Source organism: Cavia porcellus, unplaced genomic scaffold, assembly GCF_034190915.1.
Source record: "Cavia porcellus strain 051 isolate PalLab524CR breed Dunkin Hartley unplaced genomic scaffold, mCavPor4.1 scaffold_31, whole genome shotgun sequence".
Taxonomy (NCBI): domain Eukaryota; kingdom Metazoa; phylum Chordata; class Mammalia; order Rodentia; family Caviidae; genus Cavia; species Cavia porcellus.
This window is the reverse complement of record NW_026947514.1, coordinates 10,086,652-10,103,700: the sequence shown is the minus strand read 5'-3', so window position 1 is coordinate 10,103,700 and position 17,049 is coordinate 10,086,652. Positions and strand designations below refer to the sequence as shown.

The following is a 17,049-nucleotide window of genomic DNA, read 5'->3' as shown; positions in this document are numbered from 1 at the left end:
GTCACAGTGACCTCCACCCATCTCCCCTCCCTGCCCTGTCCTGCTGCGTGGTGGCAGGCAGGCTGCACACTCACCGGGGAAGAGGGTCCCCAGCTTCTGGTGTAGTCCCTGGCAGGGCACAGAGTGTGACTCAGAGATCCCTTTGGTTGCTTGTAGTTTATGCGACTACTGCTGCCAACCCCAGCGAGTCATCCTACGCCTGCTACTATGACGATCAGAGGTCCACGTACCTGGGTGACTGGTACAGCGTCAACTGGATGGAAGACTCGGACATGGTGAGCCTTTTGGGGGACCTGCCAGCCACCTGCAGTTTAACAGTCAGGCTCTGGTCCCTGCACGCCCTCACACTTTCCCTTTTGCAGGAAGATCTGAGCAGGGAGACGCTCCACAAGCAGTACCAGCTGGTGAAGTCCCACACCAACACCAGCCATGTCATGCAGTATGGGAACAAGGTGAGTGGCCTCCCGTGTGCTCCCTGTTCCATGAGCTCTAAGCAGACTCACCTGGAACGTCAGCTCTTGGTGAAGCAAAACAGATCCAGGTGAGGAGTGGCTGAGGAGGGACATATCTGCCTTGCCTGGTGACTCTGTCCCGAGGGCCTTCTCAGGCTCAGGACCAGGCCTCCCTAGGTTCAAATGTGCAGATTTGGCAAATGATGACCACTCTTAGCATGTGTCGTCGCCTGTGCATGAGAGAAGGCAGTGTCCAGAAACCCCAAGGCTGGCCTGGCTCACAGGTTACGGAGGTAGAAGGCCTCTTTTAGGCCTCCTGACGTTGTGCCCTGCGTTCCATGCCATGGACCTTCCCAGGTCCTGTCTCATTCTGAGCCGCAGGTCATTGATTTCCCTTTTGGACAAATTAGAGAGGTTTTACTTGCTTCCACCTATGTCCATAGGGTATTGGAGTGGTCAGATAGGTGAGTCTGTCAGGGCTGCCTGACTGTGGGTGGCATGGGCTTAGCAGTGCCTGTGGACAAGACCGAGGTGCAGGCGCACGTGTGGAAGACAGTGGCCTGGCAGCTGCCACCATCCAAGAGCTCACTGCTGGGAGCAGTGGGCCTTTGTGGCAACACCGGCCATTAGGAGAGGATCGGGTGGAGAAAGCCCAGCCGGTCACCCCTTCCCTGCAGTGTAGGGGTGCAGGAAGTGCCCCCAGGACACCACAGAGCCTGGCCGGGTATTTGAGTGGGTGTGGGAAAGAACAGGGCAGCGGGAGGTGTCGCACGGCAGGCGTTGCCCTGGTCCTATGACTTCTGCCTGGGAATTTTCTTTGTCCTGTAGCACCCTCAGCATTAGCTATATTTGGTGTCAGGAGCTGTGACAGATCGTTTCCAAATTTTGTGTTTGTATATATTTGTGTGTTTTTAGTTTCAGAACTGTTTTTAGAAGATTGTTGCTTGGCTGGGAACAAAAATACATGCATCTTTTCTCTCCCCACAGACCAGAGAGTCTGTGCTAACCCGAGAGGCACGCAGGGTCCGAAGCTGGGCGTCTTCACTGCTCTGTGCCCCGGTTCTGCCATTCTCATGGGACCCTGACCTTAGCTCCAAGTGGCAGGATCCGCCCCTCATATCTGGCCCTCCCATCTGACACTATTTTTCTCTGTCTCTTTCCAGTCCATCTCTACCATGAAAGTGATCCAGTTTCAAGGAGTGAAGCACAAAGCCAGTGCCCCGATCTCTCTGCCCCCGATCACACAGCTTGACCTCACTCCGAGCCCAGAGGTGCCCCTGGAGATCATGAAAAGGAAGCTGATGAGCACCAATGACTGGAACGAGTCCCAGGCCCTCGTTAAACAGATCCAGCAGCATCTGGACGTAAGTAGATGGCTGTGCCCAGCTGAGGTGGGCTGTGTGCGTGAGTGAGGGCCCTGTCTGCTGCTGCTGGTGCTGCTCAGGGCACTGGCAGAACTGGCCACCCCTCCTCCCACGCGCGGGAACCAGCTTCAGTGATGAGCGAGAAGTGAGTGTGCTGAGCAGGCATCTTTACCTCCATTAGGAAGTAAACTCAGGAGCCAAGGATGGGGCCCCTCTCCTGCATCCTGCCATGGCCATGGCACATGGATGCTTCCCTCTTTTATACCTTGTTGCTAAGAAGACAGTTTTGTTTTGTTGCTTGTTGGGTCATTAGCCACTCATAGTTTGTAAAACAACTAATCCACAAAGAATTTTTGCTGTCCCAAGTAACCATGGTCATAGCCTGAAGTTCCTCCTAGGGTGCTTCGGGTCCTCGCTGCTGAGTGCATCTGCAGTTAGCTCATCCATTGCTTCAACACTGGCAGAATTTTTCAGATCATGGTTGGATACTCAATGTATGCCTGGCAAAAGGGTTGCCTGTTCCTGCCAACACACAGATTTGTGTGAACACTTGTTCCATTGTCAGTGCAGCAGGGTGATTAATGCACTGAAATCTGGCCTGGATTTTCTAGGAATGATAAAAACAGAAAGCTATGTGTTTTAAATGCATATATCTAATTAGTCCCTAAAAAGGAGTATGTGCCTTGTATGTGACAATGTATGTACCCAGGACATGCTTATATTATTTTTATTTTTGAAGATAGCGTCTCACCATCTATTTTAGGCTGGGCTTGACTTCACTAAGTAGCCCAGGCTGGCCTTGAATTTGCAGTGATCCTCCTGCTTCAGCCAGAGCATGTTTTTAGCTGGCATTTGACATGTAGTTTGACACAGTGTTACTCCTGCTTTTTAGTTTTGGCCCTCTTTCTACTCTGTAATTGTTGATCCTAAAGTGCTTTTGCGTATGGTGCATTATATCTGTTGTTACTGACTGTGTTTTAAAATGACACAGAAGAGCATTTCATCCTTGTCCTTTGGAGAGTCCTTAAACCAGAGTTTCTCATGTTTGCTTGACAGCAATGTAAATCATACCAGGTTTCTCGGTATTTGCTGCAGATTTGAAAACTGTTTCCAAGCCTGGGTGCTTCTTACTGGTTTCAACTTTCCTGGTAGCTATTGCATTACTATGTTCTTGTGCATTAAAGAATTTCCATAAAAAATGAAAATCGAGATTAAAAAACATAGAACTCATTGAAAAGTAACAATAAGAAACCCATTTTGTGTTAAAGTATTTAATAACCATTTTCCAAAATTGAAACACTGATGAGAAGAGTGATATTGCCTGACACATTTGCAAATCTGTTAGGCCCGCATAATGGGAGACACCTGGAGTCTCCTGTCTGCCCCTGCATGTGCTCTGCAGGGCTCTGATGGTTCACTCGAGGCATTAGAAGAGAATCCAGCCTTGCACAAATGTAGAATTGAGGAAGGAAGGCGTCCGGCACCTGGGAGAGCCCTGGGCCCCATGACTGTGGGCCAAGCTTACAGTGGGCTGTGTGTGCACCTGCATTGTTCAGACCCAAAAGACACAAACTCCACTGGACAGGGGCGATCCAGATGCTAGGGAAGTGAGCGTGGAGCAGCGTTCTTAGTAGGAGGCTGTTTTTCATCTGGGAGGAAAACGAAGCCCCTTTCTGCCCCCATCTAACTGTCAGTGGTTTCCTGAGCTGGCAGAGGTGCCTAGAAGCATGCAGAGCCATTCATGGGACAGCAATCCGCCCTGGGCTCGAGTTCTACATTTGCTCCTGGTATTGGCTGTAAATGTTTCCGCTGTGCTAGGAGATCCTAGAAGGCAAAGTAGCACAGAAATCTTGCAGACATTTTTCAGAACATATTTGTTGGGGACTCTGTCACCCACCTCGCTCCCCAGGACGGTGGAAAGACAGATTTAAATGTTCATCATGGGTCGCAGAAGCCGCCTGGCATGCAGCACATCTAGAAAAGCCGTTTCTCCGCAGGTTCGGCACATCATTGAGAAGGCCGTACGCAAGATCGTCTTCTTGCTGGCCGGGTCTGAGGCTGAGACCGAGAGGCTGCTGTCTGAGAGAGCCCAGCTCTTGGAGCACGACTGCTACAAGGAGGCTGTGACGCACTTCCGCACGCACTGCTTCAACTGGCACTCGTCCACGGTGAGGGGGCGCGATCCTGCACCCGAACCCTAAGGCTGGCCTCACGCCACCCCCAGATAGCCTCTGGAGGTTCCATCCGGGCTATGGAGACTGTGGCTCATGTTGGGTCTTACCTGGAGCCGAGAGGAATACAGATGCCCAAGTTATGACTTAATCGTGCCTGAGCGTCATGGATGACGACTCTCATTAATGCTAGCTTTGAGGGGTGCTTGCTTCTCCCCACACTGCTGTGGGCCCTCCCCACCATGTGTGGCTGATGTCAGTGGAGGAGGAGGGAGAGGAGTTTCTGCAGAAGTAGAGTTGACAAGTGTCTAAAAAGCTTGGTCCCCACTTCTTTTTTTTTTTCTTTCTTTCTTTCTTTCTTTCTTTCTTTCTTTCTTTCTTTCTTCTTTCTTTCTTTCTTTCTTTCTTTCTTTCTTTCTTTCTTTCTTTCTTCCTGTCTGTCTGTCTTTTGAGAAAAAAGCAAAACAGAAAAAGGGTAGAAATAATACAGAAATTTTAAAAAAAGTAAAAAATCACTAGTTGATAAATTACATGTTGTTCTCAGATTAGAAGTAGTTGTTCAAGCATAAAAAGTGGGCAGTGACAGTACAAACTGTTCTGTTTGATGAACTAACAAAACCTTAGTAGTATGGTTATCTATCTTGCACACTGGTCCCCGTTTCTATAGGATGCATGGATCCCGTCAGAGGAAGGAAGGTGGGCAAACTGTGGCCTGCGGACCAAATCCTGTGCAGACTCTCTTCTTCCCCCTTCCCCTGATTTTATAATATCAGGTTTCCCGAGGACACTCGGGGTGTCCTGTGCAGGGCAGCAGTGACTGCGCTTTACCCCTGGTCTTGCTTTCCTGCCCTCTAGAAATATCTAAAATCGATCTTCTTGCTCGTGGGTATTCCCAAGCTCCCCTGAAGTTCTCTTAAGATAAATATCGCTGGTTATTTCAGTGCTACCGGTGGTGTGGTCCAGCTGGGCATTCACATACCGCCCACCTCCCTCCTTCTGCGCCTGTTCCACAACAAGGTCTCCAGAATGAAAGCAAAGTTCCGGGGGAAGTTGGAAGTTCAGCATTGAGACACAAGAGCAGGCTGTGTGCAGAGCTTTCATGCGATCAACTTCCTCTGGAGAGAGCCTGCAAATGTCATCAGATGTTCAAGAGGAAGAGGGGATCCCTGAGCCCCTCACTGAGAAGCTTTGGCCTGGTGACTGCAGGAGAGCCGTCCCAGGTTTAAGGCTGACTGCAGGTTGAGCTGAGATGTTTGATCCTTCCTTGTGTTTTCTTCCAGTATGAGTACGCCCTGAGACACTTGTACGTCCTAGTCAACCTGTGCGAGAAGAAATACCCGATTGACAGGTAAAGCGGCGTTGACCTTTGAATAGTCGGTGTCTTTCTGAACATAGAAGGGAGCACCCTGCTGTTACTCACGTAGTGAGACACGGCCAACAGCATACAGGACAGCTGTGTTCTCAGCGACCCTGTCGGGCAGATCTGTCCCCAGTGACTGCTCCCCCTGGGGTGGAGTTCATCTTCCTTCTCACCAAGTTCTCCTTCCTGTCTCCAACAGGATAAAGTCGTCCATGGACAAGGTGTGCCTTGGTTACTACTGAACAACCGCCTTCTTGGTGCTTCTCCATGTGTGACACTGTTCCTTAAAATGTGCTCCCCAGAGACTGTGGAGGTGGGGCCAATGGAAGCCGGGCAGCCCGGGCCCACCAGGGAATGGCTGCCCGGCCTCACGCCAGGCCTGTTTCACAAGATGCTGGCCTCCTCTCCTACCCAGTCTCCAGGATGCGTGTGAAACTCTGAAGAAGCCACAGTTGGGTGGACAAAGCTCTGCTGAGAGAGGCCTGTTGGCTTTTTAAGGGTTTTTTGGGGGTGGGGAGGGGCCCGTTAGTTTTCAACAGCAAGCGGTTCCCTGCACTTCCATAACCAGTGAGGGAATCTTTGGTCTGAGAAATTTGATGCTGAAACCTCTTTCAAGTCTTAACATGATTTTATTGAAGGGGCTGTAAGCCTCCCAATGGAAAATTATTTTTAGAAAATATTATAATTTTGATTGCTTTTGTATTTTATTCTGCAGTGATGGACGAGTCTTAGGAAAATAAAGATTTGTAATTGGAACCAGGTACTCAATTCTGGCTCCTTACTTTGGCATTGATTCTGCTGGCCCCTCCTACAGTGCCTGCGTCTCCTGTTCTTTCTGGCCTCGTGCTTTGCCCTCCTCTCTTGGCATCTGCAGTTTTGCACTCTGGACGGTTTAGCCCTCAGCCCTGGCTGCCTCTTGCTCCCTGGACACCTCCTCCTGCATCGGCACAGCCCCTTGGCTGGTCTGACTGTGCCGCTTGTCCCGTGTCGTTTCCCTGTTTGTACTCAGCACAAAGTCCACCTTCTTGTTCTGAAGTCCGCGCGTCTCTGACCGCAAGGTCGGGCCGGGCTGACACCAGATGCAGGCGCTCTGTGTGTGTGTGTCTGTTCCCTGGTGCAGTCACTCCACACGCAGGTCCTGCAGCGGGTTTGTTAAAGATGTGTGAAGGTCACACTAACGGCAGGCAGTGCAAACTGTGCAGCAATAAACAAGGAGAGAGCTGATGGAAAGAAGCCAGTAAAAAACCTTATCTGATATAAAACGTCCAGGAATGGAAATGTGCAGACACTAGAGTTCGGCAGGTCCAGGAACCAGGGACAGGGAGAGCTGGGCAGGGCACTGCTGAGAGGTATCAGGGTTCTTTTGAGGGTGATGAAAACGTTATAAAACTGGTGATGGTTGTACAATCATGAATACACAATCAACCCTTAAACTCCACATGTTTGAGCTTCACTGGTCTTGTTTATACAGATTTGGTTTTGGAGATCTGAGAGAGTTTGAAAAAACAGATGACTCATGTAGTCTAGAAATGTCAAACAATTAAAACAGGATAACCACACAAAATATACGTTTTATCATTACTATAAAATGTACATAAATCTATTAAAAAGTTAAAATTTATCAAAAATAGAAAACATATTTTCTATTTCTGGCTGAGAGAGATGTGAACAAACTTTAGAAGTGCAGTACGGAATCACAGCTATCAGATAAAGCTGACCGCAGTCCACCATTTTGCAGCCACCTCTCACTGTTACGGGGTGAGTTCAAGAGTGAGTATCCCCTGACACTGTCGCTGAGGCTGACCATTTGCAAATGAGCGACTTGTCTCTCTAGTAAACTGTGTGTTGCAGTAAAGGGTGATCTCTGTTCTTTTTATATATTATATTATAACATATTATTTGATAATATGTTAATGGACGTGACAAGAAAGCTCCTGGTCACCAGCAGGCTACTGGGAGTTAGGTTTGGGAAGAGTCAAAAAATCATACACAAATTTTTCAACTGATTGAGAGCTGGTGGCCCTCACTCCTGTGTTGTTCAAGGGTCATCTGTCTGAAAAACTGCTGAATTCTTTTACTCTATAGTTTTTTTCATGTGGGTTTTGAAACAGGGTCTCACTGTGCTGTCCAGGATTATCTGGAATTCACTATGTAATCCAGGCCAGCCTCGAACTGATGCCAGTCCTCTGGCCTCAGCCTCCTACGGGCTGGGATTATACCCACGTGTGCTGGCTGGCACCACCATAACTGGCTTATTTTACTGTAAATGGAGAAATTACCTGGCGTATAAATTGTGTCTTAAGTTGTTAAAACAAAAACCTCTAGATGGCTCATGTTGGTCACTTCCCCATTGCTGAGATAAAACACCTGACACAGCTTAAAGGAGAAAAAGAGATGTATTTTGGCTCACAGTTGCAGTCCGTAGTCAGATGGCTCCAACCAGAAACATCATGGCAGAAGGGCCCCATGGGGCGAAGTCTTAGCTGCCAGGAAGTACAGAGAAAGGGAAAGGGCCAGGGACAGGATGGAGCCTTCAAAGGTGCACCCCAGTGGTCTGCTTCCTCCCACAGGGCCCTGCCCGCTGATAGTCCATTCAGCCCTGAGCTCACCAGCCTGTTACCAGCAAGGAGGCTGAGTTCTTCAAGATCCAATCACCTCTCCAGGCCCCACTTCTGAACATTGCTGCACTGGGAATCAAGCCCCTGATATGTGAGTCTTTGGCAGGGGACAGCTCATTTAAACCATAATATGGCTGCGTAGACAGCAAAGGAGAAAAAAGTTGCATGAGCTAAAGCCAGATGCTCTGATGAGCAGTCTCCGCGTACCTGTCTTGTTTAGAGGTGTGTGGCTCCATGAACTCTTGTGGTTATGGAAGGAAGAAAAGATGCTGGCAAATACTGTTATGCCTGATAAATTCCAGGGTGATGTTTTTGTTTCTAATTGGCCCATTTTTCATCAGCACCAACAGATTCCTTTCTCTTATTTCTCTATGGCTCTGCAAGTGACTCTTGGATAGAGACCTAGATAAGACTCTAGGAGAAACACCGTCAGGTTTTAGGGAAATACTCCACCTCGGCTGCCTCATGCTAAGTGGGGAGCAAGCCTGAGGCTGCCTGATGGGCAAAGGAAATTCTGCTAAGTGCAGTTTTGAAAGGGAGGCTCTTGAGAAGGCTTAAGTTACAGGGAGTAAGAAGTGTATCTCTTTGACCTCTGGAACTGCTCGCTGCTCCTAGGACCCTGCCTCCTCTTCTCACTTGTCCCCCTTCCGAACAAAAGTATACGGAATGACTTAATACAGAGACTGATTGTTAACGTTCCAGAGCTGAAAAGTAGCTGATTCATTTCTCAGAGAAATAACGACTATAAATCACACTGATTTGGCTTCTCCTTCCTCATCTGGTTCCAGCAGCCCCAGTAGAAATGGGCTTTCTGTCCCTTGAATTAAGCCATTTTCTATTAGATTTCTGTCTGTAAACAAATTATCCTCTATAACAAAATACATTCACCGAGTATCTTGTAAACAGAAGACCTTTATTTCTCACAGCTTTGCCGGTTAAGAAGTCCAGAATCAAGGCATAAATGTGTGGGTTCATAGATATTTACACTTGGACTGTCACTCAACATTTTGTTGCAGCCGTGACTCAGTTTTGGCCTTTGGGAGCTCTTGCGGTTGGCTCCAAGTCCTTGTGTACATCTCCCCATCCTCACTAGTGTAGGTGATTTTGGTTTGCGGATTTCCTCAGCTTTGGTCACTGTAAGACGCCCTAGGCTAATTTTCTGAATTTCCTGACTCAGTTTCGGCATCAGCCATTTCTCCAATCCGTCCTGCTTCCTTTGGAAATCTGTGTTAGAAACAAAGACCTGGGTACTAAATGTGCTTGTTGCTTCTAGGGTGGTGCTGCTTTGAAGTCCTCCCAGCCGACAGAACAGGGAAATACATTCACATGACTTCCTGCCCCATGTGTATGGACATACCTACAGTTCCAGGAACCATGCGCTTCTATGTTAAACTATGCTTAAGTTCATACTGATGTCTACAAGCCATTGTCATGTATATCATTCCAGCTTCTCCCCCCACCCCATTTTTAAATCTGAACTCCCACTTCAGGGAAAAACATGATACCCACCACTCACCACCCACTGATTAAGCGTTTGATTTCAGTATACATGTGTAGCAATTAAATTGTTCCCACTGGGGAACAATTTTCCAAGTACAGTGCCTTCCTTACATGCAATTACCTTTTGAGTAATTGTCTTTACTCTTACAGATTCATTTCCAAAATTCCTTAACCCCCTCCCCCCCATAGTATAGTGAGATTATTTTGCAGCAGACTGCATTGAATTCTAGGATTTCCCAAATTCTTAAAGGGCTATTTTTAAAATTGCACGCAGGAAGCCTCACTCTTTACACTGTAAAGTTCTATTATGGTAAATGCTTAATGTCAAATATCCGCTATGACATATTGATGCAGGGTAGTTTCACTGTCCTAAAAGTCCTCTCTGTTTCAGCTACTCAACCTTCCCTTCACCCTCACCCCCCAGAGCAACCACTGATCCTATGATTTTTTTTTTTTTTCTTATCGGTACTGGGAATCGAACTCCTGACCATGCGATTGCAAGGCAGGCCCAATCCTATTATTTCTATATTTTGCCATTTCCAGATAGTTGGATGCTCTGGATCGTACCATAGATAGCCTTTTCAAGGTGGCTTCTTTTGTTAGATTTCTTCCATGTCTGCAGGGCTTGACAGCTTCTCATCACTGAATTCCATTGCAGGGATGTGCCATAATTTATCTTTTCACTTACTGAAGGTCTTCTTGGTTGCTCCCCCTTTGCAGTGGTTAACAAATGAAGCTGCTAGAAGCTGCTGGCAGTGTTTGTGTGGACCTAACTTTTCAATTGTTGTGTGAATTACAGGGTAGTGATTATTAGACCACTACTTAGCCTTGTGAGAAACAGTCAAAGCGCTTTCCAAAGTCACTGCACTGTTCTGTGCTCCCCCTGGCAATGAATGAAGAAGGTTCTTGGTCTGCCTCTTTGCCTGCATTTATGTATTTTTTAAAATTTTTATTTATTTATTGCTATTCTAATCATCAGTACATTCCCATAGTCTGCACTGTGAACGTCCCCTAACGGTCTGTGTGTTAAAGACTTAGTCCCCAGCGTGGTGCTATTGGGAGATGGTGGAACCTTTAAGAAGAGTCTAGTGAGAGGTCTTAGGTCACTGGGGGATGTGCCCATGAAAGGGATAATGGGAACCCCGCCATCGTGAGGTGCATGGGCTTCTTCCACTGTTCTCTGGCCATGACTTCTGGTTCCCCCACTGGCCCCAGAGCAATGTACCCAATCAATGATGGACCGAGCTCTTTAAAACTGTGAGCCAAAACAAATTTTTTCTTCTTTATGTTTTTATTTTATTTTACTATTATTGTTTTGTTTATTTGAAACAAGATCTCCAGAGTCTAGCCTGGCCTTGAACTCCCTACGCGGCCTAAGCAGGACTTGAGCTCACAATCCTCCTGCCTCGGCCTCCTGAATGCTGGGGTTATAGGCAGGCACCACCACTCCCAGCTGAGGTTTTCCTCTTTATAAACTGATCATCACAAGTATTTTGCTCAGTCATGGAAAGCTGATAACACATGTGTAGCACCAACTCATTGTTCTGTTTTACAGTCTTTAATGGCAAGTCAAATTCAGCATTTTTCATATACTTATTTGCCATCTGTATATTCTCTTTAGTGAAGAATCTGCTCAGATATTTTGCCTATTTTTAGTTATTTTCTCAATTAGAATCAAAAGTTCTTTGCATACAAATCCTTTATCCTATGTGTCTTACAAATAATGTTCCTTCTGTGGTTTGTCTCTTTCTTAACAGTATCCTTTGCACACAGGTTTTTATTTTTTAATATTAATAAAGTCCAAATTAATCTTTTTTCTGTCACAGGCCATGTTTTTGTAGCCTTTGTTTATTAAAACATTTTATCTGTTCTGCCTTTTCCTATTCAAGCATTTTCTTGTTCAGTCCATGCCCCTCCTAGTCTTGACTTTCTTTTTTAAATTTTTTTCTTTCCATTTTGCTTTGAGATAGGGTCTCCTTAGGTAGTGCAGGCTGGCCTTGAACTCACTTGAACTCACCAGGCTGACCTCATGGTGATCCTCCTGCCTCAGCCTCCTGAGCACTGGGATTACAGACATGTGTGACGATGCTCAGTTTGACTTCATTTTTGAAACGATTTTCCTTCTGATGCCCACTCTATGGCTGGAGTTTGATGTTAAACACCCTCTGAGGCCTGTGTATTAAAATCCTTGTCCCCAGCACAGTGCTCTGGGAAGGTGGGGCCTGAGGAAGGTCTTACCTCACAGGGACATGGGCTATCAGCGTGGTCCACCACAATGCTCTGGTCCAGGCCCAAAGCAATGGCTCATGACGGAAATCTCTAAAACCGACAGCCAGAACTAGACCCTTTCTCTCTGGCTGATACATCTATCTGCTGTCTCATTTCTGAGCTTGTTCTAGTTCTGACTTTGGTCTTCCATGCCTTTTTAAAATCATTTTCTTCCTGTTTCCCAGCTCTTTTTGAAATAAGGCAGTGCACTGTTTTAGTGATTTTGGGGCGTATGTCCCCAGGAAACTGGTCACCTCATTTCACCTATGAGAAGTCAGCCAGCAGAGGGGGTGATGGTCACCAGGCCACCCAGGAGGCCGGAGAGTGGCCTGGCTGCTGGCCAGGAGACAAACTATGACCTCCAGGGGCAGGCAAGGGTCCTCTCGAGGACCTTCCCCTTGGTGACCTCGGCTCTGCCTTTCCAGAACACTCGACCCTTACCAGGACTGAGGCCTTGCCCAGTCACATCTGGGCCTGCACCACGAGTCGGGTTCCTTTAGGCATGTCACATCCTCACACCCAGCACTGATGGGACCTGTGCCCTCTCGAGCCTGCGGTCACGTCTCAGCTGATAGCACGGCAGCCAAGCTAGAGCTCTGGACATTTCCTAAGCCCTTTCCTCTCCTTCACACCCTCTAGTCACCACGCACACTCCTGATCTCACCCCCTCACCATTTCTCAAAGAAGCTAACCCCTCTTGTTATCATGTAGCTCGTTTCTAAAAAGTGGATCACCAATCAAACGTCACCACAGCCTGGATTGCTTGCCTCGCCTCCGGGAGTTGGAGTCCAGGTTCTTCTGGCTTTAAGTAATTGAATGAAATAAACAAAAAGCAGCGGCAAAATGTACTTGAGAAAATAAAAGTGAAGTGTGGGAGAGAAACTGGATCTGCAGAGCGAGCTTGAGCCAAGCAAATGGAAAGAGGGAAAGAGGAAGGATAAAAGCACACACTGCATCTGGGAGACAGCGCGGGCTGCTACAGAAACAAGGGCACGACAGCACCGGCTCCTCAGGGGGAGCCCCCGAGAATGCCCGGTTCTGAGGAGCAGTGTTGGGACCCCTCGCCTGAGGCTGACTTCCGGTCTGGGTATCCGACTCAAACCCTGCTGCCGTTTTCGGGAGCAGTCCACACACGGGGCTTTGGGAGCTGCTCACGCCTGGGATCTTTTACTTCCCCAGCCAGTTTCGCCGTGCCCTCATCTCCTACCTCACTCTCTGTACCCCTGCATCTGTATGTGCCCAGATAGCACCCCTTCCCCCCAGGCCACCACAGTGGGATTCAGTGGCCCTGTGGAGCGTTTCCAGGATCCCGCACTGCTAGCCAAGACTGCTCAGGGCCAACCCAGCTTCCTAATGCAGGCTCAACTCCCGCTTCTTTGCCTAAAAATGACCAGGTCCCCTAACAGCTCATTATTGTGTGCTTCCACTGGTCCTCCTTCCCCCTTCCTTGTCAAAAACTGTCACAAGTCTGAAGTTTGGGTTTGGGATTTACAAGCTAGCAAGACAGCTGGCCATGTTTCGTAGGTGCTGGAGGACACGAAACCCCTGGGTCAGAGACAGAAGATTTCAAAGGGCAGGGAAGGTGGCTCCAGTGTCATATTTTGAGGCCGTTTTTTTGCCCAGTGTCCTGAGGGTGCTACAGAGCTGGGCCCAGATAGCTCTGTGACATGGCTTAGAACCTTCCAGTTTAGGAAATAATCTCTTCAAGAAGGGCCCTAGCAGGCCTGTCCACATTTTACTCTGGAAGGGGACATTATTTTTCCAAGGTAAGAAATGTTATGTTATTAACCTAACAAGGAAAAAACATATGCCTCTTTCCCAGAAGGGAGAAATGAGCTGAATCTTCCAAGGCTACTCAAACACCTTTAAAAAAGTTTGAAACAAGAACTATCAATGAGTCTTTTCCGAGGCAGGCAGAAATGTAAAGGGCCAGTGGCCAGTGGCCTCTCAGCAGCCCCCTTCCTTCGGCACCCAGCTACGCCTTGCCCTGCCAGCCCGACTCAGCCATTTCTGTCTCCCAAAGACTCCTGGTTCCTCCTGCGGCTTGGCACCCCATTCCATGCCCATCAGGCCCTTCAGATGCTGTTATATCTTCCGTCATCATTCTGGTCACACAGAGCTAAAAATCACCCCAACGCATAGCAAGCTCCCGAGTGCTTGATACTGCGAGCGCCTCAGGGCACTGCAGTGCTCTGGCCCGGCTGTGGCCAGTGGCAGACAGAGCAGAGACTGGATTTGCCACCTGTCTTCTTAGCCATGTGACTGGTGGCAAACAGTCTCTGTGACTGTATGAGCCAACGCTGCAGCTATTTACCTTTACAAAAAGATTAGAGACTCCTGCCCGATCCTGCCCAGGAAGCTGCAGACTCCCTACAACAAGCACTCGCATTGTAAGAATCAGAAAATTGAGGCAGGTAATGAGGGCTTCCGTCTGGCCTGGGGCCCAGGTCTCCTGCTCCAAGGTCAGGCTCTTCCTATCACTCTGCTGAATAGGTTTCTAACCCTGCAATCACAGATTCTGAGTTCCCTTTCCGCCCAGAGCCATTGAGCTGCATGGAGATGGTTCCCAGAGATCTTTCTTCAGAGGCCAAGATTTCCCAGAAATCAGTGTCACAATGCGGCACTGCACTTTTCTCCCCTGAAATTCCTGGTCCCCATGTGACCTTCATGCAAAAACAGGGTCTGCTTCCTGTTCCTCCCCCTCCCACCCCACATGAGCTGTCCAGCAGCTGGCAGCTGCAGTCTTGGACTCCGGCCACCTGAGCACCCACATTGTGACTGTCACGCAAGGTTTTCAGACACGGCTCAGACAGCAGAGAGGAGAAAGCAAAGTCTCCGTGTGTGTGTGTGTGTGTGTGTGTGTGTGTGTGTGTGTGTGTGTGTTTGTGCGTGTGTGTCCTTCTCAGGGCTTCTGTCTGCTCTGCCCTTCTCACCAGCAGGCTTGGTCCCCAGCACAGACTTAGAACTGGCACTCCATTTCGATGAGGTGGGGAGAGATCAGGAGTTTGCAGGATGGACAGGGCTCTGCTGCAGGCTGGCCATGAGCAACAGGGCACACTTGTGTCTACGGAAGCCCCAGCGACCTGTCCTAGCATGGTTCAGGGCCAGGAGAAGGCACAGAGTCAGCTCCTAAGGGGCAGGGGACAAACATCAGGGAGGACACACTCATGGGTTCTGTCACTGACTGTGACCCTGTCACCCTTGAACACACATGCATGACTCTGTGCTTGGGCCCAAGGAAAACCAGGACCCAAGCTGACCCTGGGGCCCTTGGTTAAGACAGCTCTGTGATCCTCTCTTTACCCAATTGTCACAGCAGGGTCCCTGAGAGCTGGGCTCCCATGGGCAACACTCACTGGGCTTTGGATATCTACAAACTGGACACTTGGAACGCTGTGTGGGTACAAGAAACCGAGCCCTGGATGTGGGCTCAGCCAACTCTTAGTTGAGACTTCCTTTTGGCCTTAGGGAAGTCACCCTTGTTAGGGACAAAACTGGGCCCATTCCCAACTCATATGTTGAAGTCCTGACCCCGGAATGCAGCTGTACTTGCAGAGATAGGACTGATAAAGAGGTGACTAAGTGAGGTCACTAGGGCAAGGTCACTAATCCAACAGGCCTGGGGCCTTGCAGGATGGGCGGGACCAAGGATACACAGGAGCCGGTGGGAGGCTGTGAGGACCCAGAGCGCAGCAGGGCTTCTTGCAGGCCTCAGGAGAGCTACCTGGCCACCTCTTGCACGCCGGCGTGCAGCTCCAGAGCTGGGAGGGGGTCACTCGCCGCTTCTGGGGCTTCATCACAGCAGCCCAGTCCTACTCAGACGCCCTTCTTTGAGCCCTCCCAGTGTCTCCTCTCCCACCCCTCCCCTATGAACGGCTGTGCAGATGAATGGCAGGGAGCCACTCCAGGCACCGGCAGCCTGCAGTGCAGCTCAGCAATGCCACCCCCGGCTGGATCAGCCCCTTTGGGCAGAGGCGCCCAGGTGACAGAAGCCCTTCTGAGTGGTGGCCTCGGGTGGAGTCTGGCCCATGAGTACAGTGTCCTTCCAGCAGCACCCTCGGTCCAGCCCACTGGCTCTGGCCCCTTCCCAGGCATAGACCCTCCGAGCCCCAGTCCCGCCGCACTTGGGCGGGTGAGGCCCTCTCTGAGCCCCTCCACTCCTTCCAGCCCAGCGGAGGCAGTGGTTCCAGGCTCTAGCTGGGGCGTCAGGCTGGGCAGCCCTTCCCAGCTTCCGTGGCATTGCGGAAGTATGGAAGGGGACAGGGTGGCACTGGACACTGACCTCCAGGGCTGAGCTTCACTTGTGCACTGGCTGAGTGGTCAAGGGTTTAATCACACTGGGATGCTACACATTCTGTGTCCTCAAGACCTACAAGAGTGCTGACATTTAGTAGCACTTTAATTTTTAATTAGTCCGTGTCAAGGACACATACAAATCATCCAGATCTGTTAAAAGAAGTAAGATCTCTCTCCCATGAGGGAGAGAAGCACAGGGTCTTGGGGACACGGCCTCTACCCTGGCCCAACCTGGGTAGAGGGAGTGTCAAGGAAGGCTTCCCGGGGCAGATGGGCTTTGAAGCACGCATAGGAGTTGACCAGGTGAAGCTCACAAGGAATGGTATTTCTGGGAAAGTAGCAAGAGGAGGTTCAGGGAATGACCCAGAGCTTGAAATGTCAGGAAACAAGGATGGTGGGCATGAGAAGATGACCATGCTGAGGGGTAAACAGGGCCAGGGTCCTTGGTGTTGAGGCAGGCCCTCCGTACAGCCTCAGGCTGGGGTCACGCTGAGGACATGGCCAGGCTAGTGAGTTCCGTCAGAGAAGGAAGCGCCATTTTTTCTGAAATGGTTTTTATTACACAGCCCCCACACTGCCTCCTGCAGCGATCCTGTATCTGCCCAGGCTGGGCCCTGTCGCTTGTGCTACAGCGTGGGTGGCGCTAGTCTGGCCTGGAAGCCCCGTAGGGCTCAGGCCACGGGGGACAGGGTGCTCTGGCCGAATGCAGGCTCTGGGCTGGGGCACCCTGAGAGCTGTTCCTGAGATGCCGGGCTGAGCAAAATACCCCAGCTCCACCCTGAGGGGATGGGGAGCAGCGGCGGCCAGGTGCCCCCTCCTGGCCAGTCTTGGGGAAAACAGCTCAGGCTCCTCCTGCCAAGACCAAGGCCAGAGTGGGCCATGGAGGAAGAGGGCTTGGTCTGAGAGGGGGCCGCCCTGCGCAGGGGGCAGCTTTATGCGGCAGCAGGCTGGAGAGCCTCTGGGAGCCTCAGTTTCTCTTTCTGTCTAATGAAGAGCATGGCCTCCCGTCTCACTAAGTGC

At 49.7% G+C, this 17,049-nt stretch overlaps 1 protein-coding gene across 2 annotated transcripts in view; it reads left to right on the top strand.

The window, feature by feature from the left end:
• The window catches only part of Lgmn (legumain), a 29,486-nt gene extending 23,707 nt beyond the window's left edge, over positions 1-5,779 (top strand). For both annotated transcript variants that reach the window (XM_003462651.5, XM_063240905.1), the window contains exons 9-14: positions 157-275; positions 363-452; positions 1,616-1,816; positions 3,814-3,984; positions 5,268-5,335; positions 5,547-5,779. In XM_003462651.5, coding sequence (XP_003462699.1) covers positions 157-275; positions 363-452; positions 1,616-1,816; positions 3,814-3,984; positions 5,268-5,335; positions 5,547-5,589 — 692 coding nt within the window. In that variant the 3' untranslated portion in view covers positions 5,590-5,779. The remainder of the gene's footprint in view (positions 1-156; positions 276-362; positions 453-1,615; positions 1,817-3,813; positions 3,985-5,267; positions 5,336-5,546) is intronic.
• Positions 5,780-17,049: the final 11,270 nt, after the last annotated feature.